At 41.2% G+C, this 25,231-nt stretch overlaps 1 protein-coding gene across 4 annotated transcripts in view; it reads right to left on the reverse strand.

The window, feature by feature from the left end:
* Nucleotides 1–25,231, reverse strand: part of arhgef10la (Rho guanine nucleotide exchange factor (GEF) 10-like a) — a 124,571-nt gene that overhangs the window by 66,081 nt on the left and 33,259 nt on the right. For all 4 annotated transcript variants that reach the window (XM_042406800.1, XM_042406798.1, XM_042406799.1 and 1 more), the window contains 6 exons: nucleotides 21,729–21,821; nucleotides 20,604–20,774; nucleotides 18,466–18,611; nucleotides 17,395–17,567; nucleotides 13,868–13,983; nucleotides 12,576–12,703 (listed from right to left, as the gene is read on the reverse strand). In XM_042406800.1, the coding sequence (XP_042262734.1) occupies nucleotides 12,576–12,703; nucleotides 13,868–13,983; nucleotides 17,395–17,567; nucleotides 18,466–18,611; nucleotides 20,604–20,774; nucleotides 21,729–21,821 (827 nt within the window). The remainder of the gene's footprint in view (nucleotides 1–12,575; nucleotides 12,704–13,867; nucleotides 13,984–17,394; nucleotides 17,568–18,465; nucleotides 18,612–20,603; nucleotides 20,775–21,728; nucleotides 21,822–25,231) is intronic.

The raw sequence follows: 25,231 nt of genomic DNA on the forward strand, positions 1-25,231 counted from the left end.
CACCTCTTACTTTATACAGGCTGAATTTACAGGGGGGCATTTGACAACAGAGGAGTGCAGAGTAGGATTTTGATGAAAAAAAAAAGGCAAATGTGCATTTCATGACATATTTTGTGGGTGTGCTATATGCAAACACAAGCAAAACAATACAGTCAGAGAAACAAAGGACCAACAAGGACATTTTTTTCATTTCGTGAGACTTTAAGTTTAATAAACAAGACTTTTTTTCTGTCTGAATAGCTGCTTGTATGCTTGTAGTTTTATAACGGTTCAGTCTAGTAAGCTGAGGCTTTATGATTCAGGCTGCACGTCAATATTGAGGGCAGGTTGTGATGATCACACAGCCCGGTCACAGTAAATCGGTAATAGGTGGGTCTCAAAATGCTACTAATATGTGGGCTCTGCTGGGATAAGGGACAGCCAGTACGGACTTTTTGGTGCCAATTCAAGCTCAGACACAGTTGGACACTGGATCGTGACAGAGAGAAAAAGAAAGAGAGAAAACAGTGACAATGTGAGTGTACAGGTTATATAATCACAGAAATACTTCACAATTTTGTGCATTAAGAACACATGATGTGGTGTATGACAGTTTTATTGGCCTTTCTAGAAGAAGAGATTTAAATCGCAATAAGATTTTGCCTGGATAAGTAAAGAAAAAAGGCAAGAATACCAAACACACCAATGGATATGAATATGCTGCAGGAGTGGTATAGAAAGTTCCTGTTAAACTTTTTTTCCTCAAAACTGGGTTGCCGTTGCAATCCACTGAACCAACTATATCTTCCATCCTCTGCAAAGAAGTGAGCTTAAAACTTTTCAGAGACACCTTTAAACCCTGCAGGAGTGTTTGATACTCAAAACAAAGGTTTTTGGTATCCCTTTAAGCTCTTAATACACAATATCCTGGTAAACCAGAACAAACTTGATTGAGAATTGATGGTGTTCCAAAAAAAAAAAACGAATCATTTAACAAAAGTTCTCAAGAGATGGATGTCGTGTCTCATGCACAACACTGACTAATCTATGTATGTACTATTCCCATTATGAAACCATAATTTAAAGTTTAACAGAGTTGAAAAATGTCTTGTCTTCCTCTTCAAAGTAAATCATGCAAATATAGTTTGCTTAAGGCCTTGTAACATGCCAGATCACACATATTTATGCTGGAATTTGCATTTCGCCCCTGTCTCTTTATGGTAATTTAGATGCTTTTGGCAAGTGGTAAATATGTTGTCAATCTCCACGTTTACCACACACATTACAGGTATGAGTAAGCACATATCCCCTAGTGGTTCCCATGTAAAACTGGGAAGGTGTAGATTATTTAATATAAATCCCATCGAAAAACAAAACAAGTCACTAACTTTAATTCATTTCTGACAAAAAAAAGAAGGAAAATTAAAGATTGAAGATTCACAGATGGTAATGCAAAAATAATTGAAAACAATCCTTATACCATTGTGAATGTGTTTTTCTGTACAGAACAACTTACAGCAATATATAACCCATTTCTGGGTTATACTATTTGCATTTAGGAAGTGAACCACTGAAAGAGATTGGTTCAGCAGAAACTATATTTGTAGTGCATACAATAAACTTAAAAGTCCACTCTGTTCTGATTGGCCAGCTTTCCAGAAGCCTGCTGTGGGGCAGCCATATTATAGACATGTAAAGTTACCGTCGATGCAAACCCAACACTTCCTGCTTTACTGCTTCAAATTAAAAGCTTTTAAATGACTAAATAACTGGAGACTTTTATTGTGAAGAATTTACTTGAAATTAAACATGTTCCACGCCAAATTAGCAGAGCTTTGTTAGCGGCGCTAAAAACCAGTTGACACAACAAGATATGGAGATATTTGGAGCTCTTTGTTCAGTGGATCAGTTAGAGTTAATGCAGGGAGGAACAGTAGAAGCAGAAACAGCAACAGTGATGATGATGTTTGATGAAGAGCTGTAGACGACCAGCACACCTCCAACAGATAAACAACTTATTTTACTTTGTAATGAAAAAACACTCAGCATGCCAGCTTGACTTAAGTCATGGTTCAGCATGACTACCTCCAAAACAATGGAAAAAGGTCATAATTTTAGCATAGTGGCGCAGTAAACTGAGGCGCTGTACGTGTAGCAGATGCCCATATAAAGAAACGTCACAAGCTGACGTCAGCTCGGGCTGAAAGTAGAAAAAACGTTGGAAAACGAGCATTCAAAGCAGTCTGAAGCCAGTGCTTTTTGCTCACAGGAATTACTTCTACATACCTTCACCTCATTATCTGACACGTTGCCCACATTTAACATAAACATCCGACATTGTAACATTACACGGTATATATGACTGACAATAGAAAAAGCATAATAGGTCCCCTTCATTTTAATCCTCTCATACTGAACCGCTGAATTAGAAAAAATTATGCAATAAATTGCCCTTTTTTTAAACAATGATTTTTTTTTTATTTAATTGAATGGTTTCAATTTAAGGTGATTACTATTAAACTGCTTTTTATATAAAGATCATATATATACAAATATTTACATGATTTACAGTTCAAAATCTTCCATAACAAACCATAGTAGTAGGATTTCACTTCTTTTTTTTTCTTCTTTACTCGATATGTCAATTTCTCAAATACATCTGTACATGTTCGAGCCAAAATCCAATCCGAAATATTAAAACAAACAACACATGGAAAAACCTTAGCAACAAAGACTACGGAATGGATGGCCATTTATGGGTATGTGTGACAGGCAAGGTAGGTAAAAATGTTGCAAACAAAGCATTCAGAGCAGGTTGAAGCCTGGGCTTTTGACTTTGCAGAGAGCATTTCTACATATGTTAATCTCAAGTTTTGGAACTTTGACCATGTTTAGTATAGATATCCGACATCATATCAGTATATATATAACAGAAAATCACAAAATGAATGATAAATCCCCTTTAACATTCTCATTTAGCCTACCACAAACCACTGGGTGATGTTTGTTTTATCCCTCCGTGTCTTTCTCTCTTCATGAGTTCAAAGAGCTACAAATTGGGTCCAGCTACTAGTACTGCACTACAAAATACAAGAGAAGGTGAAGTAAACAAATAAGCATGAGCCAAAATGTTTTCATTGCCTGATCCTTCATGGATGCCTGACCTTAAGGGTACTCAGGTACCTGACACTGTTTGGTTCATGTCTTCCTCCATGCCAAACTACTACTACTGTCAAACGGGCTGGACTTCTGTAGCATGCTGTGAGCTACTTGCTATTTGTAGTAGCATGTCATGAGCTACCAAGTATTTGTATATACAAAGATGACCTTTTGGATGATTATTATCATAATTTATTACAGCTGATTCTTGTCACAAAGTTTCTCATTTGGTTTTGTGGCCACAACAACTGTGCACTGGTCAAGCTGCTCTGCTCTTACTGTATTTGGCAGGAAAGGACAGGAAGGCCATCCAAGCTCTCCAGAGAGCTATTAAAAGAAAGATCTGTTGTTGAATATAACAGACTATAACATGTGATGAACCACAATGGGTATAATTCATTGAGATCAAGAGACAAATCCATAACCCCAGTGACAAACAAGCTCTCAACAAATCATGGCCACTCTACTTGAATACCAAGGCATTCCTAAAATATCTTGTTTCCATGGAAATTACCAAAAGATAACTGTGTATGCTATGTGTCTGATTTAAGTGAGTTTTCACACCTATAGCACACCCAAAGTCAATACCAAAGAGTTCTCTTTAAGCTCAACTGAGAGCCAGGAGTTAAAATTCTTCTATCCAGGACGACCATCAAATGGCTTTTGATAAGCACAGGTTGTGTTAAGTGTTACGATTAGGTAGAGCATTCTTTCTCAACCGGGGGTCCGCGGACCCCTAGTGGTCCACGGTGTAATTGCAAGGGGTCTGTGAAATATATATTTTAAAAAGATCTTATGACCTTTACAGCCATACTGTATTACTTTAAATAGTGACCAGGGCCTTCATTTACCTCAACTGCAGAAGGTTACAGGCCTTTATTTGAAGCAGACTTGTATTAGAGGCAGGCCCTTATTTCTAATTCCCTCTGTTTGATTAGTATGATAGGTCATATTTTAGTACATAGCCTTGTTTTGATCTGCTCCCATTTGCCCTCTTAAAATTACTGCATTATGCTGTTAATACAAACTCAACACTTCCTGTATTTGGTTCAAATTAAAAGCCCTCTAGCATTTCAGTGCATAGAAACTCTTCATTTCTTAACAAGCTTTTAACTGTGTTTGTAGAAACGGTTGTGGAAAACTCATTGTCTTGCAAGGTTAGCTACAAACGAAAAAACAAAGAAGAAGAAATGTTTTTCACTATAGCATTAGCAATATGGAGAAATTGCTAAAACTAAACAAACGTCCATCTGTTTCGGACACCAGTCAAACAGACTCTGGTCCGCAGGAGAAGAAAACAAAGACAGAGAGCAAAAAGAGGCAATATAAAGCTATAGATTTCTACCTTAACATTTAGTTCACGGTCACAGTTTGTTAGTTTAAACACTAAGTTTAAATATTTGGTGGTCTCTCCTGTCAACTAAAGTAAAATAACTGCTTAATTCTGAGCAGTATAAAGTGAGACTGGCAGCATCGGCCCTGAGTTTGCAATGACTTAGCCGATGTGTATACATTGACAGGAGCACTCTGTTGTCTGGATTGATCAGGCTTTATTGGAACTACAAGTGAGCTGGCCAAGGATGAGATGTCTTTTTAAAGCACTAAGCAGCTTTTCAAAATAATGATCCTTTCTCCATCACCTGTACAACCATTTCATAGTGATTCTGAGGTGATGAAAGAAAGACAGGAAGAGTGTGGTGGTGGGGGGGAGGGGGGGTTCCAGGCACACATATGCAGGACAATTTTACATTCAGACATCATTAGAGGGTAATTAAGTGGAGAACAGAGCATAGCCTGAAATTCAGCTTCTGTCATACCTGCTGCTGCCCGCTGCAAATTCATTTTCATTTCACAGAGCATGGAAGAAAAAGGCAGAGAGAGACACACACACATACAGAGAGAGAAAGAGACTGCAGACAAGAACAGAATAAAGTAAGATCTCAAACTTCCCTGACATGTTGAAAAAGTGGAGCTTTCACAAAGAAGTGTAATTCATACAATGCGCTGCTTAAATATAGCAGAGGCAATTTGCCGAAGACAGAAGGGGAGACAGGGTGTGATGAGAATACAACTACTCACTTGGTTGGATTCCTTGCGCAACACTTCATACCCACACGGCCTCAAACATGCTAAACTAAGCACAGTCTCTGATTCCTCCCTCCTGCCCGCTGATTGACAGCCGCAGTGCAGGTGTGGTGCACTGCCAGAATGGAGAACTAGACTCAGGCATGCTGGCAGAGGGGAGATGAGGAGAGCTGAGAGGTAAGGAGAGTCAGAAAGGGAGGGGAGGGGAGAGAGGGCAGAGCAGGGCGAGGGAGCGAAGCGAGGAGCCGGCCCAGCTGATTTATGGGAGCAGGTCAGTGCCGAAGCACACGTGTGACACTAATGCACAAGGACAGGACAGATGTAGGAGTGAGTGCTGAGTGGCAGCCTGTCATGCACCCATCCTTCAGTTCACCTCCACAGAAACAAACAGGAGAGAAAGAGACTAAGTTTGCTGTGCAAATAGTGAAATGAGTAAAAGGAGATGGTTCAGTGTCCCTACAAGGGTTTGTTGATCTAGTTCTAGACGGACCTGACAATCAGTCTGAAAAATATTACTAGAGATAGACTTAAGGCGTGGTCAGACTGAGTGTGAATTATAGAGGTGACACGGTTGGATACAAAGTCAATATAAGGTGTGACGACTGGTGTGTCTCCCTTTTGTTGTGGCCACTTGAGCCAGATCATAACAAAGGACACAGGTGGACACAGATAAACACAGGGCTCACTGTAGGTGGTGTGAAATGAGGCAAAAAATAACAGAAAGAACAAATATCTCAGATCAGTCGATCACATACACACACACACATCTGATGTCTGTACAGTCAGTACACTGGTTATTTGTGACATGTGAGCATGGGCATAGATTTTTGGGTATGGACGCTGGGGACATATCCCTACCGATATTTTTACCGATCTCAAACAATCTAGCTACTTTAACTTCACGTAATGTTAACGGTAACATCACTGCAGAGTTGCCAGCTTTGTGTGTTTTCTGCAAAAAGGTGCGCTATTATGATAAAGAGTGAAAGAACAGGATATGGGGGATATTCAAGCTGATGATCTGGCAACCCTCAACTTCAAGCGGTACACGTTGTTGACTAGCAGCAGCCCAGCAGCAGCAGCATTAGTGGAGTCGGTGAGTCGGAGAATCTGAAGAGGTTAGTATTTATAGTTTAAACGTTCCAAATGTCACAGAATTGAAAACGACTTCACAGGACAAAACTAAGATCATTTGATATTATATTTAATTTCAGGTGTTAGGTGTTAGCTAATTTGTGAATGTTGCTCAGACATGCTTTTTAATTAAACAGCTTTATTACTGCTGGTGAGAATTCACCAAAAAGCAAATTAAGACATCTGGTCCTTTTTAAAGAAGAACCAAAGTGTCAGTAACAGCTGAGCTTAGTTAAGAAGAATGTTCTGTGATCAATCCTCCCCATTTTCCATGAATGGATCAAGAGCAGAGTTATTATTGTATATGTGTCATTAGACATGAACATTATTTATAAGCTAAATTAACCACAGCTTGTCCAACTGATGTGTTTGTGACTGTCAGGCATCAATTTATTTGCGAAAATGCTGCTGTCATTAACAGCCTGAGCAGCACAGAGACACATAGACAGGTGAGCCGCAGCCTCTTAGGTGAGCTCTGATGTCACAGTGAAAGATCTAGCCATTAAGTTCAGGAGTTGAATGAAAAATTATACAAATAGAAGTTTTTGAGATGACTCAAAGATAGGTTTCTATACATTTATTTTATTGTAACATTTATTGTGACAGCCTATGATATTAGTTAGCTATGATGTTATTTTTAAATATTAATTTTGGTCTTAGATCTATAGTTGAGTAGTCCATCAATAAAATAAAATGTAAAAATCAGAGAAAAAAATCATGATCCAAGTCCGGTTTCAGGCAAGTCAGCAAATGCATATTCAGTCAAGTAAACATTTTGCAGAGTCAGGCTCTTTACATGCGTATGTGTGTGCATACATGTGCCTATGAAAGAGAAAAGAGTGATAGAGAGCCAGTACACATATACAATTATTTTGGCCGTCTGACAAAAAAATGTTCCAACCAAAGTTAAAACCAAACCTACGTCCTTGCATGTGTGTCGTATTTGCATTAATAACGTTGACAGGAATTCACATGTTTAGACTGCCATTCCTTGAAAGGTAGAGTAGTCGTCTTGTGACTTAAAGGCTCCTATTGAAATTCCGGCACCAAATAGTCCTATCAAGTCAGCCCTCCCCTCTCTTGACAATTAAGAATGTGCTGCAATTGATTGAATCATAAATAGCACTTTAACACGCTATTCTTGTGTATGAAGCACGATAATGAACATGTATTCACTCTGGTATGACCTTTCATACTGTTTATTACCAGTAAATACCTGGCTGTCAAAATTTATACGACCCAGGTCGGCACCTTTTGGATTGTACACATCTCTGCTGAACCACAGAATTATACCAGACCTTGTTTAAATCTGTGTGCTAAACAAGGTTGATAAGTTTAAGTTCATTTTAAATGCTTGCAGTGTTTATACTAAAGAAGGCTGCCAGAAGGTGGTGACCTGGTGTTACTTTTCCTGAATTATTTTCTGAATTATTCTTAAAATAATCTTTGCAAGGGTTAAACGTCACACCACATTATCTATTTGGGGTTATAGTCACCCCATCGTGATTATACAGGAGCATTTACTTCTTCAGCTTTATTTGGACAGTTTATATTTTTAATAATTATCAAATTACTTCATTATGACAACATAAAACTCCAGGTTGGGGTCTTGTTAGCAGTTTGTTGGATGGGTCGAACCAACATCACCTCATAATGTACAGCAGGTATAAGCTTAGTAACCAGAGATAAATCATTCTTTGAAAGCTTCCATATAAAAATTAATCTAGGGCAAACAGTGTGTGAAGATTAGATAAAACACCTCTTCACTAAATGATCTAAGGAGCTAATTTCCTCAATTTGTTTTGACTATTCGAACGGCAACACAAACTTTTCCACAACAGTTGACGATAGAAAATGTTCCGTGGGTGCCCTTTAGCTCCAACAAAGTGAACTGTGGTTATTCTTGCATGTGTGAATGCGAAGAAAAGAAGAAGAAAAAAAAAACCCAGCAAGCAGTCTCTGGACAAATAATGCTGAAAACTGTAGAGCGAAAGGTGGGGGTGAGTGCAAGGGTGGAGCTATTCCCACTCCATTATACACTAATGCACAAGGACGTGACAGATGCTAAAGGAACACTCCACCATCTTGAGGAGTCACATGTAAGAGGTGTATGAATGTAACAGGGACGCTCATTCTGCACAGACATTTGTCATTTGTCACATGTCATTTCTCAGTGCTGTGAGGACCTAAAAAAAGAAATTCCATTAATTGGGGTGAAAGAAAAAAAATGATGGATGGATATGTCAAGATCTGGACAAATAAAATCAAAACAATCTGCAATGCTAAGAGAAATGATCTTGATTAATTATGTGTAATTGTGAGAACCAACCCTGTAAGTGGGATCCCGCCATGCATCTATCTATAGCGCACCTCTCTTCAGACACATGGAGCAATAAGACAAACTCCTCTGCTGTCCAGACACTAAGATAAGGTCATAAAGATTCTCCAGAGTCTCTTTGGGAGCATGTCTGTTTGGATAAGACTCTCAGCCAGAATGAACTAGAGAAAATGAAGCCTGAATGAGTCTCATGACTGTGAATATAAGGTCTGTCATCCGCCTTGCAGGTAGCCTGTACAGCCTCCATAAAAGGGCCAATGATAAAAAAAGAGGCTTTAGGCTTACAATACTGTTCCTTCATGTATGCTGTGCTAACGGGGGGATGAAGCAACAAACACATTTGGTTAAACTATGAAATTTGAACTCTGTATCTATCACTTGCCAGTAAGGCCCATGTATCTGTGCCTGTGGTTGCTCCAGCAGACGCAGTAAAAGAGGATGTTAATGAACTGCTGTCACACGTAGGCTGCTGCCTTTGAGGCAGCAGTCAGGATTCTCTCCACGTACTCAGTCTGTTTGCAGTGTGGAGGCTGTGATGTGCTGCCTGACTGCAGAGAGTCGCTTGCGGCCAGACAGGAGGGGACCAACTCAGTACAGGGGGTCCCTGCTGTGGTCCCACTCTCTCACCAGCAGAGCAAAGGCTCGACTGTGTGCGCAAGTGTGTGTATGTGTGTTTCCGTCCCTCTATGTGTGTGCTTCTTTGTCTGAGATGCATGCTTGCTCGTGCGCAGGTGTATTTGCCAGTAGCATGTGTGAATGCTGAATGCACATACAGACTCAGGAACACCGTTGTGCCCTGTAGATTGTTACTCAGATTAGTAACAAAACGAAGATGAACAGCGAGGGAAAACCACGGTTTGTGTGTGTGCAATAGTGTGGGTGTGTTTGTGTTCGTGAGAGAGACAGAGCCAGTCTGCCCGCTGCTCTCCCCTACAATCTGCCACTGCTGCACCCTGGGTAGTGTCAGAATGGTTTGGGTACCCGCTGTGCCACCTGTCACCCCCAGCCCCGAGGCTCACTGCCAGTCCAGCCACCCGACTCTGAGGCCCAGCCTCAATTAGATTGCTATCACACAACTAGGATTGGATCTTTTTCCCGACAGGAGATTCCTCTCTTTCAGCTGTGCATTGTTATCTTTTGCCTCTCCACATAAACTCTGTGGCCATCTCCAAGTATGATTTGAGCAGAGGGCTCGCTCTACATTATTTAAGTGTTAAATACAAATCTACATCTTGGACATATGTAGGGGTGGGAAATCTCCTTGTCAGTGCAGTTGCTAATGACATTATCAGAGGAACTCAGCAAATAGGGTACCCCTTGAAGGGGAATTCGGGGACTCTCTTGTAAGCATGACATCTGGCTCCACCAAACATCTGAGTAAGCAGATTGGCCCTGCAGGCCTGGTGTGACAGCCGACGAGGAAGCTGGGAGATGTGGGAGAACTGATCTGCACAGCTCTGCTTCTCAAGCTGTCACTTTAGCTCGGCTTGGCACAGTTAGATTCTCCCTGGCTCTGTAGCATTAGACCCACTCTTCTGACTGCCACTGCCCTGCCGGCACCAAGCCAAGTCTTTCATAGGGGAGGTCGATCATCACTCTCACTCTTTCTTTCTTCCTCTCCTTCTCCTGCTTAGTCTCTCTCAGCAGGGCTCTGGCTTCTCTATCACAATCTTTCCCTTTTTGTCCTCCCCTGCCTCTTTCTTATCCTATCCCCACCAGAAGCCATGAAATGGGATCCATTATAATCTGCCATTATTTGCTATTCCCAGTTCCTGCGCTATAGTCTAAGCTACTCATATGCTCTCTCCTTGCTATCTTTGTTTTTCTCTAAGTAGGCGTTCAGTCATTCAGTAGTCACTCCACCCACCAGGATCCACTTCAACATGTTAAGACAACCACTTTAACATCCTATGTATGACAAGGTAACCTGCTAAGGATTGCATATAAGTGTATATACTGAGAACAAAACTGCAACTGCTGCTGTTTTGTGTTTGAGTGTGCAAAATTGTAGCCAATTTGTTACAGGGATAGTCACTGGTAGGGTCCTTAATGTCCTTAATGTGAATTCCTGGATATTAAATGTTCATCTGCAGGCTGTGGTAAATTATAAATGAAAGTTTTGACAGCATTGGCTGCAAATTCAGGAGGCTTATCTCCACCCGGTTACTGCAGTTACAGCAAGCGCACCTATACTAAACTGATATAACAGGCTACCTGAGTCTCATGTTTTACCTGCAAGACTTGTATTTTAATGCTTTTGTTCGTTGTTTGTGATGTGAAAATGTCAAAAGAAATAAAAAGTTTTGCGTTCTGGTATTTAGTTCAGCTATAAAATCCAAACGCACCACGGAGCATCTCTCCTGCCGCCTGCTGACAGCCGTTCCAGCCGGAGAGTCGATCTCACTGGACGGAGGAGATGGTAGAGACGCTGGTATATGTCTGTTTAAATAGGAGTTTAGCCGACCTTTCTGCATTTAATACCGGAGCTGAGAGCTCGGAGCAGGAAAGGCGCTGTCCTCTGTTTCCATTACAGTTATGTGTTTAGGTCATTTATAGACAAGACTGTAAAAATTTGCAGCCTGTCATGTTGTCTCACATATCCAGGGGGGTAATGTCAGTAAATTAGAGTAAAATACAGATACAGTATGAAACACAAACATGGGGGGGGGGGGGGGGTGTAGGGTAATTTCTAAATCACATGAGGTAATACTAGTCCTGTGGAAACAGGGCTATGAGTGGAAGCGCTATAACCAGCCCCTGACGACGTAAATAGAAAACCGTTCGCACCGGGAAACTCCAACACTTGGCCGCATGTGTAGGGCCGGCAGTCCAGCAAAAAAAATACTAGGGGTCATTTTCTACATTGCCAGTTATCTACTTGGAAGCCATAAATATACAAAAACATCAAGGGACTCGAGGAAATAATTTTCCCTCTAAACTATATGGCTCATTAACTTACTTATCTTGTTTACTTTTGTAAAATCTCTTGTAAAATCAAATCTAATATAAATCCTACAGCTGGGAGATGAATGATAGCATTGTAGTGTAGAAAAATATTCTACTTTATCAAGTGCTCAATATTCGTCTTTCTTCACAGATGCTGTAAACATAAAATAATATACATTTTAATTGAGTTGTTCAGAAGGTTATGTACCAAAGTCCGATCTTCGGTAGAGGCTGATACATAACAGAATCCAGGAAAGCAAACAGTGTCTCAATTCAAATCTGAAAAACGAATATTTTGTGGAGGCTATTCATTATTCCATCCGAGCACTAAAAGAAATGAATTATTTGAGTCAGGTAATTACCCACTCACGACAGAATAAACTGTTCGCGCCTCTAATTTGCAAAAGGTTAGGGTGTCCTATTGGCCTGGTGATCTAAGTGCATATATGTAACTGCAACATCCTGGATTTTCCTCTCTTTCCTCTTATATTATATATTTTGTGCCACTCTCATTTTGTAGACCAAGTAAAATGGAAATAAATAAGAATAAAAAATTATAAAATTGTTTATAAAGTTGTTGCAAAGGGAGTAGGCGCTGAACTCTGGGAGAATAAACCTTGAATGTGCTTTGAGTGATTCAAGATAAACACAAAATGTCAAGATTCTTCATTATCATAATCCTTGTTGTGGTTTATGATAGTCTGGTTCTGTCTATGTTTTTATGCTTATTTCATCAACTCCGCTGTATAAAGTGAGTACTTTTATATTTTGGAACTTGTAAAATCATTTAACAATATGAAAGAAACCTTTAGCGTTGGTGTTATTGTTAATCATGTCTTTTTTGTTACTCTTATGCATGTGTGCACTCACATCCCAAAATAGGCTACACAATAGATTTACTTAGAGCCACATCTGTATTTGTGAAACTACTCACTTGTCTGGCCTGCCGGGCACCTGCAGGCGTAAGCGACATTTGTTAGCACTCTGGATCTGTTCTTCTTTGATCCGAATAAGCCTCTGCAGAGCTAGACACCAGTCCTGGGCAACGGTGGTGTTCAGATTCTTTGATGGAAAAACACACACAGTTAAAACTTGTTTCACAGCTGAGGCATACAGTATGTTGTCTAGCACACGTACAAGAACATTATGTGCACACTGAGCACAGTAGTATACTGTAGATGTATTAACGTATTGATATACTAACACACAAACTGAGAAACAACTTCAAATCCAGTCACATAAAAAGGTATATAATTTGAATCCTTGTGGCGTTTTTATCCCCTCAAAAATAATGTTGAATTCACTTCAACACCAGCATTCATTTTATAGTAAAACCTAGTCCCTCAAGTCAAATAGTATCAAATCAATTTTCAGAAGTCAATGAGCTGTGCAGAAGTATTTCGTCTATTTGTTCAGTGGACAACATTATAACCGGGTGGAACGTGAAAATCACTGATTTAGGACCAGGCCAATATCTCTCCTCCTGAGGACACTGTGCTCATTAGGTGCATGGAGGCAAAGGTGCTACTATTAGCCTGAGAGGCTCTTTGGTGATTGCTGGAGTATACCCCCCTGGCTGTGTTATGTAGTGTATGATACTGTTAATGTGTTAGTGGCAGACCACTGGGAAGTGTCCTGATTTGAAAACTACAGGAAGGCACTGCCGGATTCTTTTGCAACAAAGCAAATCTGAAACTTCTATCAAGTATATCAGAGGGAACATCTCATTCTCACCATTGTGACACTGTTGATGATGAGGAGATAGATAGGAGACTTCATGCTTTTAGAAACTGATGACTCAAGAAGCATATGAGACCACTCTTTGATCACATTTTAAACATCTTGCATGCTTTTGTAATTTCTTTAAGAGGAATGGCAGATATTTCCCCGAATGATTATCTTTGTACTATCCAAACTTGATATCATACATTTGCATGGAATCCAGCAATTTAAATTAACTGTGCATACTTCAATTGTGTCTTTGCTGCCTCTGTGATTCTTCATTGTGTTCTCAGGGTTTAGGAGGTATTATAAGGTAAGTTGCAGTTTACAGAATACATTCCATATTTCATATATTAACAAATAACATGCTTATATATAATTTGTAATACTGAAGACTGTTTTTAGAGGAGAGAATAGTACATGTGAAGGTCAGGCTGTGGGAGTATTTTTTAAGAGGCCAATTTAGCCGGCCACAGTGAAATTATAACATGAAGCAGCATGTACCTGGTACGTTCCCTGCAGTGTGCCCACAAGGAGAGTGACCTCCTCCACGACAGAAAGGTCATGTTGAAGTTCCTGCAGCTCCTGGTAGAGACGTGGAGGACCCAGGATTGCTTTACCTAAGAGGTGGGCGACACGAAGCTTAAGAGTTTGTGATGTCACTGACACTGTCACTACACTTACATATATACATACAGTATACTGACAAGCACATAGCACGCACAGATAAAATACAAAGACAGGAAGGTTAAGTGCATTGACCTTTTTTCATCATATTCACATCATTTATCATATTATTATATTATACAGAAGAGGTATTAGCAATTATTATTATTCGGTAATAATTGATCAGTGCTGCAACTAATAGGTGATCTATAAAATGTCAGAAAATAACAAAAAAATGGTTCACGAAGCTCAAGGTGACATAAAATAATTATTATTTTTGAGAAAGTGAAACCATTTAGTGGGAAAGTATTTTTCCCTTGATATATGACTTGAGAGACAGGTTGTCTGTCTTAAATCATTCCTTAATCATTTAATCATTCCTCCAGTTTACTCTGGCCATTAAGAGATTCCTTCCTAATGCACTTCCAATTTTACACCCTGTACAGTGTAAAAATACATCTTACAGTTTATATGAGGCTTCAACGGTCTAAATTAGCCAACAATGTTCACAAAATGTTTTGAACTTTGTACTAAAAAGACTTTGTAAGATATCCACTAGATTTGACTGATTCAGACTGAAAGCCTCATATTATCTCGACTTAGATACATGCATTTTTGCACAAAACGAGGACTGTGGATTTTGTCATCCATCACTTATATTGGAATCTCTTTGGGAGCAGCTGAGCACACAGCCGGTGTGAATAGGAGGAACGACTACAGCAAGCAGTACCTGTTGAAATGTTCATATGGATCCCTGACTGTTGTTTTAAGATAGACTTGAAAAACTGTGATCCTATCTTTTAATTAACATTTTCTGTCAATTGACTAATCATGTAAAGGGTTCACTGTTTCAGCACTAAAAATGATAAACATGGTTGTGGACTTTCACTTAATAAACATGGTATATGGAGACAACAATGACACTGCCTCTGAGAACTAGTGGAAGTGCAGAAAGAAAAGTTGCTTTTGCCTAAACTCCAATGGCACAAATAAAAGAGTTGCGATGTGTAGATGGATCGATCTTCATTATTTGTGGATTGAGAGTGAATTTATAACTAAAAAAATCAGATGGAGAAACTGTTATTTGGAGCTATGATGCCCTTTTGCTGGCCAAAAGGAATGCAGGTGTCTCATTAGACGCAAAATTCAGCATCGATTGAGGCCCACTACCTTCAAAGTCTCTCTCTCCTACTGCCACGAATCGATATCTGTGTCTCCGCCTGTCTGCTATCCTCCGTCCTAGCTCCCCTGGCCCACATCTCCCTAGCAGCAGGCTCCAGGAGAACTGCCTAATTAAATTCTGCAGGTAGATTTTGCTCCAGAGCTGTCCTGCACTGTCACTGTTGCCACATAATGAAGTAGTGGAAGAGCTGTGCCGGTAGGCGGACGTAGTGAGGCATGTTCCTCCGAGGGGACCTGCCGCCTTTTGTCTATTCACTTGCATAAATGGAGTGAGAGGAAAGCCGTAAGAGGGAAGGGAGTGAGAAAAAGAGAGGGGTGGGCTTGTATTGTTCATTTAAAGAGCTCCATTGCAGCTTTTGGGGTTTAATGGGATCTTTGACACAGGCAGCCAGTGACATCTGTCATCTTGTGCAAGAAAATCAATAGGTGAAACATCTGAATATAACGGGGTGTGCTGCGAGCTGCAAGAACAATGTCTTCCTGTCCTCTCCGAAGGGATTGCCTGAACCTCTGCACAGGTTCGCGAGTCCTCTGGGGGCCTGCTGTTGGCTGCGGCCCGAGAGGTGAATGTGCTGAGTTGTAATCCAGCATAATCCCGTTGTTGAGGCAGGATATGGTTTTCACACTCAGACATGGCTATCCACACCGGCCGCCAGGCACGTAGCTCTCCACTGTGGAAGGCCAGAGCCCAGAGGGGTCCATCCCTGCTTTCCCTGGAATAAGTCAGCAATCTAGCACTCAGCTGCTGTGCCAGTGATGGTAGCCAGTGGATTTAAAGACAATGCAGCTTCAATACCTGCATCAAAACCTTTGTCTGATCCGCAGCCAAAGCCCACTGGTATATTTCTAACAAAAAAAGTGCTCCGAACAGCAGGTCAAGAGAGAAGCAGCAATGAGGGAGGTATAATGGGGGCAGAATGAAGGTAAAACAGCGTGAGACTAAACATCTGGCACAGTCAGCTTTTAGGAAAAGAGCACATAGATTGGTGGGCCTTCAGTGTGTTGGCAAGAACAGACAGAGAGACTGTCCAACAGAGATATAAGCAAAGACAAAGGGGAAGAGTAAAGAAGACAGGCCTGCGTTTCCCAAAAGGCCAGCTTTCTTCAATAAAGAAGGGCACAGGGACCTGCAGAAGATGAAAAATGACTCAATTTTGAGTCATGCCGCGGGACTGCAGGATTTAGACTCGACACCCCACTGAATGACATCACAGGGGATGGAAATATAAATAGATGGGACAGCCTGTCAGAATGAAAATTTGGGGAACGGCCCCGCAGATGTTCGGGGAGGTTTCTGGATAGACATGATTAAGGTGACCGCACCGTGTCGAAAAAAAAGACAAGAGAATGTCAGAGTCAGAAATCCAGCGCCCTCTGCGGGGCATAGCATTCGCAGAGTTAGACACAGGTAAAGGAAGAAAGACAGCTGCACTGAGAGTTAACCTTAAATGATCCCAAAAACCTTGCAAAGTTTGGAGTATACACTACCTGAACAACAGCGAAAAACTTAATCCAGTGAGAATCTGAACCAGCTCTCAAAACAGTAGATGTTTGCTGTGCATGACACGGGTAGCTCTGCAGAAGGCACCATTAATATTTAAGTCATGGAGCAGCAACTTTAAAAAGCCTGTACCATTACATCCTGATAAGGCTTTGTATCTCCCTTTTCCCATGGCACATTTATCAGGGATCTCGTCAAGCTCTGTATACACCAGAGTTTTGTGAGGGGTGGTGGGAGAACTAGTGTTTCAACCACCGATTCCTATCTACTGCTACTGGCTCTCTAATTGGGCCTGGAAAGGGAGGGAATAATCTCTGCAGATTGATGACTCCACTCTAGATGTGTTTGTGGTCTATCAGAGAGTGAAATGAGACTGTGGGGATCCTGCAGCAGGGGGCTCTCTACCCCCACATCTCTCTCCAAGATAAAACACCCCAGGCAGATGGGAACAAGTGTGACCGTCATCACTATCCTCCTCACAAACACATCCTCAATCAGAGTGACAAGCAGCATGGACGCATCTCCAGCCCTCCGCGGGACACTTGAGAACAGAAACAGATTAGCTTTGCTGAGTCAGAGAAAGGGCCTGAGACTAAAAGTCAGTCCGAGTGATGAGATTAACTACAAAATGACAGATGTGGGAAAGGAATGAGATAGAACTGGTTTGTTTTGTTTATTTCACCTGAAGCAGCGGCACCAGTCTGCCGCTTGGCCCCGCTCTGTTGGAAGATGGTGTCTTTGCTTTGAGAGCCCTCCTGCCCCACCTCTACTACTTGCACCTGCTGCAAGGGGGCGCTCCACTTCATTGTGTACTTGGGGCCGACAGGGACCAGGCTGCTGATATCCGGAGGTCCCCTGTTGGAGATATGAAAAAAAGAGAGGAGGCAAATTAGACGAAAAACAGCCTGAGATATAGTCCCTCCCATTCCACATCCTCCTAACGGCACTCCATAGGAGGAGGCACTCTTTGAAATGTCATGGAGAAGACTTGGGAGTGGGAATTAGAATCTTTATGATCACCCATGTTCCCCGCCAAAATTGTACCCCTGGCTGTGACGAGGAGCTCATTGCTATTCATGTATTCCTGTAATCACGCAGATAATCAACATTGTGATCGGTTTGTCAAGATCCTAGAGGGCAGACAAAGTCAACTTTGGGACACTTGAGTTGAATGAGACGTGGAGTCATAATTACTTTGAAGGCTGAACAAGAGAGCTTTAAGCGACATCTTTGACAGGAGCTTTGCAAAAATATACGAAATCCCTTTCCTGTTTACTTCTCGAGAGAGAGAGAGAGAGAGAGAGAGAGAGAGAGAGAGAGAGAGAGAGAGAGAGAGAGAGAGAGAGAGGGAAAGAGAGAGATGTGATCAATGGTGCTGTCACAGAAGATAAATTGGAAAGAAACCAAAAAATGTTTTATGTCAGTAATCTAGGACTCCTGTAGCTGTAGTTAGGCATTCTACCATTTGTTTAAAGCTGATAAAACTCCTGCAACTCCAGATAGCGCTCAAAACCCCTAGCAGCTATTTCTCTTCACTATGCAGTTCGCCAAAATATCCTTGCAAAACTTAGGGTATCACATTAGAGCCCTGTGCCACCTAATAGATATTTCTCCTAACAGTGCAGTTTAGCAGACTCTCCCTTCAAAACTTACACACAACTTCATGCTAGAGCTACGCCTTATAAACGCATTAACAAAGTATTTATGAATGCAAGGGAATTTGAGCTCAACTTGCTTTACAAGAGGGACTTACTTGACATTTATGTTGGCACAGACGAGTACATCATCAAAGAGGAAGACCTTTCTCTCCTTCGACTTCAGGACTTGTCCCCGTTCGCCATACACAGTCTCTATAAGCGTCTCACAAAGGACCAGTGACCCCTGCTCCGAGTTCAGTTGCTAAAAGGGACACAGCAATCAGATCAGAGGCATAGGAGACAGCATCACAAAGGGCCAGTCCTCCAGAGTTCAATGCCTGGAGGACACACAAGTCTGGCTTGGAGGAACAGATGTCTCATCAGGGATTAACAACACACTCATGCTGCTGAAGGTCATTTAATGTGTGTATACGTATACATGCACGAGGCACGTACACAGTCGCATCTCTAGCCGGTTCATTCAGCAGACTTAATGAAAGACACAACAAGGCACATGTTCTTTCGCTATCTTCACCTTGCTTTCATGTTTACAGTGATGAGAGCTGGAAGACAACCTTCAACTGAGTGGGGCTACAGGATTTATTTTTTTAATTAAATGCTTCCAGATCATTCTTTGTCTTTTTGTCTGTACTTTGCTATCCACCATACCACTACCACAGAGTCCAAACTGGCTTAACTTATGAGCACTGGGACACACAATCCTTTCCACCACAATGAGGCAACTACACATGGACACAAATGCATAAACACTTTGCAAAATGCACACCTTTGCACACACACACACACAGACACAGTTAAAGAATCCGATAACAGATGCAATTTATGCTACAGTATGTTGGCTCATGCTGTGCTTTCCAGTCATCCATATGTTTGGCAAGAGGAAATAGCAACAGCAAGCTTTTTGTATCACTTTGGTCCAGCTTCTTTTATGACTGCCTAAATCAATACTTTCAATTTATGCATACTGCGCCAATCTAAGCCGGACTCATCAGAATTTAAGTGAAACCACTATACTGCAAGCAGTAGGTAAAGTCCAAATACCAAGTTTGCATCCTGATACTCTGATGTTTCTGTTTGTTCAAAAGGCACCAATTTTAGCGAATAATAAATCTCTGCTGTGTCCGTTCTACGACCTGCAGTGCAGTAACACATCTGACCACATTTCATAGAAGATGTCAGATCTGCAGGCAATCTGTAGCTGCTTTTGGTTGTGGCTCAGATTGCACACAAAATGAGTCATTAGTCTGACTGAGACTGCTGTTTGATAGCCACAAAACTGTACCACTCCCTCAAGAGGTGGTTTGCCATAAGAATACACCCTTAAAATCTTCAAGCATCAGTAAGCACAGAGGGCATTGCACCATTCACGTGTGCATGAGTGAGTGGGAGTGCATGCGTGTGTGTGAGTGTGTGCAAAACCCATTCTCACTCACATTGTTATCTGTCCTATTCCGGTGACTTAGATACTTTGAGACAAAGAATGAATATTTCATTGGATGGTTATGGGGGCAATAGAGGAGACTGTTTCCTATTGGAATTCTGCAGTGTCACCGCAGCAAATGGAATTCTGTGTGGAGTGGAGGAGATTGGCCGAATCAGCTCATCTCAGAGTCCTGGAAAGCAAGGACTGATAGAGAGAAATAAAGAGAAAGGGGGGTAGGTGAGAGAGAGAGAGAGGAAGACAGAGGAATATGCAGTCACACTAGAGAAAGAGAAGAAGAGAGTATAAGTGGAGTGAGAAAGTAAGCAAGAGTGTAAGCAAGAGAGTGCAAGAGGGGAATAGAGGGAAGGTAAAGTGGGGAGAGAGAGGAGGAGGAGGCAGAGCAACAGTGTGAAAGAGATAGCTCTCTTACATTTTCCAATTAAATGTCTCATTTACCCCCTAATTCTTCTTATTCAGAGCAGCATTTGTTCAGATATGCAGCGGCAGGACTGTAATTTCAGTGTGGTAATGGAGAGGCAACGCCTCTGCCATTGCATTTGGTACTGTTTAGGGATGATAATGGGCATCATTTCTGGGAGATAATTTCTCTAAATAAAAATGCCTCCCTAGATTAATGTGTGGGGAAGTGATATAAGCGATTGCTATATACTAGTTTAATTTATAGGTGTTTGGCTCACAGTGATAAGGCTGCAGAGGAGTTAAAAGGCTCACATTTGATTTGATTGGGGCATATGCGTGTGTGCAAATGTCTGTACATGTGCAAGAGGGAGTGCATGCGTATCCAGTCACCTTACTGAGCAGGCGATCACTGACGCTGCGGGCTAGTTGTTGAGTCTCTGCAATCTGGTCAGCTACTCGTTTCTGTTCATTCAGCTTCTCTGCCAGCATCTCCAGCTCTGTCAGAGCAAGCTGCAGAGGCAGACGATCCACGTGGCCCTTTGGTGTATTCTTAAGCATGTCCTAGAAAAGGTCACAGGGAAAGTTTTAAGTAAAAACAAGTTAAAAATAATCTAAACCAGATTTAATACTTGCCTCTGTATGCTACGATATACTTAATTTTAACTAAATAGAGTGCTCTCTTTGGGGTTGTTGTCTTTGCCTTGAAAAGTTTCAATCTTGATCAAATACTCTCTTTGAGTTTAGGTGTGTAAGTGATACAGTTTCCAGAGGATGTAGGTAACTGTATGCCACACTGACTCTCCATCAGTTAAGTTAACTCTATAAAGATCATTGTGTTGCACTTCATACCAATTTCTCAGCAGTGTTGGTCAAAACAAATCAATAAAAGTACATTTGAAAACACAAAATGATCAAAATCTGTCTGCCTGTAGGCTTCATGGCTTTCATGCCTTTGTCCTGTGTCTATGAAAGCTTGGTGTTGTCTTGATACGCGTCTCAGATGTAACTCAGCTCTAGTTCCCTGTAATGTATGATTTAATACATAGACTTCCTCTTTGGAGTACTGCATTTAGGCAAGAAGAAAATGCCTGATTCACATTCATAACTTATCTTTTGAATTCATGGATAATCAATGCCTACTGAGGGATGAAATGAGCTACTGCAGATCCAGCAAGTCAAGCTCAAATTCAAATCTTTGCTCAGAATAGAAAGTGGAAGAATCAAGATGTAAAGCCAGCAATATAAGAAAAACTGATGTGGCTAGCTACTTTTCAAGCTCTGGCTAACCTCAGTGAAAAAATATGTGAGGTATGATACCTTGTACTTAATAAGTTATAATCCATAATCGATTCCGTGGCCTTGCAACTTTGCATCTTTATTAGTCTATGTGCTGCAGAATTTTTAAATTAACTCAAAGTTTCTCATATTGGGAGTATTTTAGTTTGTAAGACTTGGAGAGATTCACTTTATTATGACAAATGAAATGACTGGTCCTCGACAAAGAACATTTTTTACCTGCAGGAGCAATATGAACTGAGGGAATCGTTGAATGGGCTTAACCATCAGGCCGTACAGGGTGATCCGGTCAACACTGGACGCCTGCTTCTTCTGGAGGGAAAAAATGAGGGATAATACAGCAGGGTCAGGAATTGAATACAAAGGAAACAGAACATTCAGTTGGAAAAATATTCTCTACCCCCACAGGAAGGCCATTAAGAGAAAACAATTCTTATTACGGCTTCTACGCTTAATGGGAACGTTCAAAATAGCCACCCACACATGCCATGACATGATCGATGCGCTGTATTTTGATTAAACTGTTAGTTAGTCGCCCACTGTTTGATGATCTACGATGGTTCAGGTAGTCAAGGGGTTTGAATGGGTGCTGAGAGTTGTTGGGTTAGACTAGAAACTGCTTTGGCTGAATGTTGTGTCATAAACGAAATCAAAACCCCAAAGAAACATTCCCAAAAAATAAACTGGCATTTTCAAATAAATCAAAATCAACGGGGCAAAACAAATTCACCAAAAACAACCAAAACATGTGGTGTTGAAGACTGTATCTCTGTGGTATCTTCCACAGTCCACCAATTTCAGCAGACTTGCCTTCATTAAGAGGTTCCTGAGTTGTGATGTCAGGTGATGCTTAGCACTTGGTTACTACCAATAGGTGCTGCCAACCTATTTACGTTGAAATAATTGAAAACAGTAGGAGATTATAAGAGCTTGCTAGAAATAGCTTTAACAATTCCATTCCTACTTCAAGAGGAACTTGACAGAATCCTCTGTAGATCATGTGTAGGCGTGCGAGTGGGTGAATAAGGTATGAAAATCAGGGCCAGTTAGTCATATGAGAGTATGAAAGAGGAGATTTTTTGAGAGTGTTATGTCTAATATATTACTGTGGGCGTAGATCAGGAGCAGATATAGTTCCAGTGCAGTGTCAAGTCTGTGCCACGATGACACCATCAGTAGGAAAAGGCAAACAATTGCACACATTTAATAGGTGGTACGACACAAGATCAACTGTGAGGCAGAAATAAAACAAGGAAAAATAAAATGTTTGTTGCAGAAACATAACAGATCCAAGATCATCTACTATCTGAGTGTCGTAGCTAATATTTAATTTGTCTTATTTTTACTTTACTTGACATATACTTATTTTTCCTTTGTGTGAAAATGAGCTGAATCAATTTGATTGATACGTCATATAATAACATATATTGGATTGATATTAATGTTTTGCGAGCTGATAAAAGAGCCTGACCAACCTCCTTTAGGCAGGCTGGTCCTCATCTGCACTCCACCAAGGAGCGTCGTCTTTATTTTTCGTTTCCTCGCCTAGGATATGTGCGCATTTTAACCTTTTTTCTAAAACAAGTCTCCGTGCACCTCAGTATCAAACTGAAGGAACAGTTTCTTTGTTCTATGCGACATTCAGCCATAAAATCACAAGGACTCAACAGACACTGTATCGCTGGGACACATCTGATTGCCTCGGAGAACCGGGGCAGCAACGTATCAGCCTGGAGTGAATCCACCGGACAGGCTGGTAGGCCCTGCTGTCAGGTCCTTGTTTCATGTGTTTGATTCTTTTCTTCATTATGTACTCCTTGTTAATGCTTCATTCATTCAGTCATTGGTAGACATGTAGCTTCATTTATCAGCAAGAAGTTGTCTGTGTGTGTTCTTTAAAGCAGAAGACAGAGGTCCCTTTGTCGGAAAGATTTCCAATTCCTGAGAGACTAATTAATATAACGATTTTTTGAAACCGTTATCCTCCTAACAGACATGGTGGCCCAAATCTTCTATAAACAAAGGGTGGAGCAAACTTAACTTTGTTCAGATAAACTCACTCAGGCAATCACATGGCATCTAATATTGTCCCATGGTACTGGCCCTATAGCATGAGCACCGAAACCCAGCTTTGCATCCATGAAGCCCACTTGTGGAGCAGCAACGTACAGAGATTAGAGTGCTCAACTTGTATTTACAGGTCTAAGGTTGCAATGCATGACTATTATTTTTCATGAGCATCTAAGTGGTTCTATATTTAAGCTTAGTAGGACAAAGGCCAACATTTCGACAATGAGCGGCAATGAAGTGGCACACAATTTGGGATCCCCACCACATAGAGGCTATAGAACAGCCTGATTGACTTCATTGACCTGACCAGAAACATTCCCACTAGTCAATAGACGTAATCAAGGGTGTTGAGGCTCCAAACACCAATTTATCTTAATACGCACTCAATAAGAAGAGACACAATCCCACAATGGTTAGCAGCATCCCAATCCTTTCACAACAGCCAACGGTGCAGTCAGTAACACCCTATACCTCCTTCTGTAATCTGCCAGAATTAATGTTCAGTGAATGTACAGAGACATATCTCTACACAGAATCAAAGGTGACCCCTGAGTGGATACCATGAAAAGTTTGAGAAGCTACAAATAGAATTTTTCCACCACACCTGACTAGGTCAAGATGTCATTGGAGACGGAGAATCTTTCTTGCTTCATGCACTGAAAATGCTTGAGCGGTGTCAGGTACACAGATGGTGAGAGAGGTTTTGAGGAGAACACCTGTATCTCTGTTTAGGAGGGCAGTCATGTTCAGGCCAACATGTCTAACAGAGAAGGTGGCTAAAACCCTAAGACTACCTGAGACGATATCAGTGCAGAGGGCAATATAGTTCACCTGACTGATCACTGTGAGGACATGACCTGAATTTCCGCAGCTGATAGATAGGTCCTGCCTGTAGTAATCACCCATAGGAAATATCAAATAGAGTCAAGTTTCCACCAGCCACGGGAAGCTGGACCGACAGCAGGATCATTTGTATATATCCCACCATTTCTTTGTCTTCTTAAAGGGGATATATTATGCTTTTTCTGGTTTTCTGCTATTCATTAACTGTTATGATGTCAGATATCTATGCTGAACATGGTTAAAGTTCCAAAGCTTGAGGTTAATGTAGTTAGAAATGCTCCCTGCAAGTCAAAAGCCCAGACTTCAACGTGCTCTGAATGCTTCATTTGTGACAGTTTTTTCCTTCTCGTTTTCTTCCTGACGAGTTGTCAGGATGTCAGATCGTCACACATGCTCATTTATGGCCCATTTACGTTTATGAATGTTCTGTAGCCTTGGTTGCTAAGGTTGTTGCTAAGGTTTTTCCATGTGTTGTTTGTGTTGTCCACTCTCATATTTCAGATTGCATTCTGGCTCGAAAATGTACAGATGCATTTGAGAAGTTGACATCTTGAGTAAAAAATGAGAAAAAGTAGTGAAATCCTACTACTATAGTTTGTTGGATGGTTTGTTGGCATAGCCTCCACAGCCTGCGGATGTCTGCCTAGGGGCAGCTTCCAAGAGCTGGCCAATCAGAACAGAGTGGATTACTCAGGAGGGGGCGCTTAAAGAGACAGGAGCTAAAACGGCCTCTATCAGATAAAGGAGGGGGTGTGTAAAGGGTCAGTATAAGATAAATAAGGAGTTTTTGGAACTGTGAATCATGCAAA

Source organism: Thunnus maccoyii, chromosome 3 (assembly GCF_910596095.1).
Source record: "Thunnus maccoyii chromosome 3, fThuMac1.1, whole genome shotgun sequence".
NCBI classification, from domain to species: domain Eukaryota; kingdom Metazoa; phylum Chordata; class Actinopteri; order Scombriformes; family Scombridae; genus Thunnus; species Thunnus maccoyii.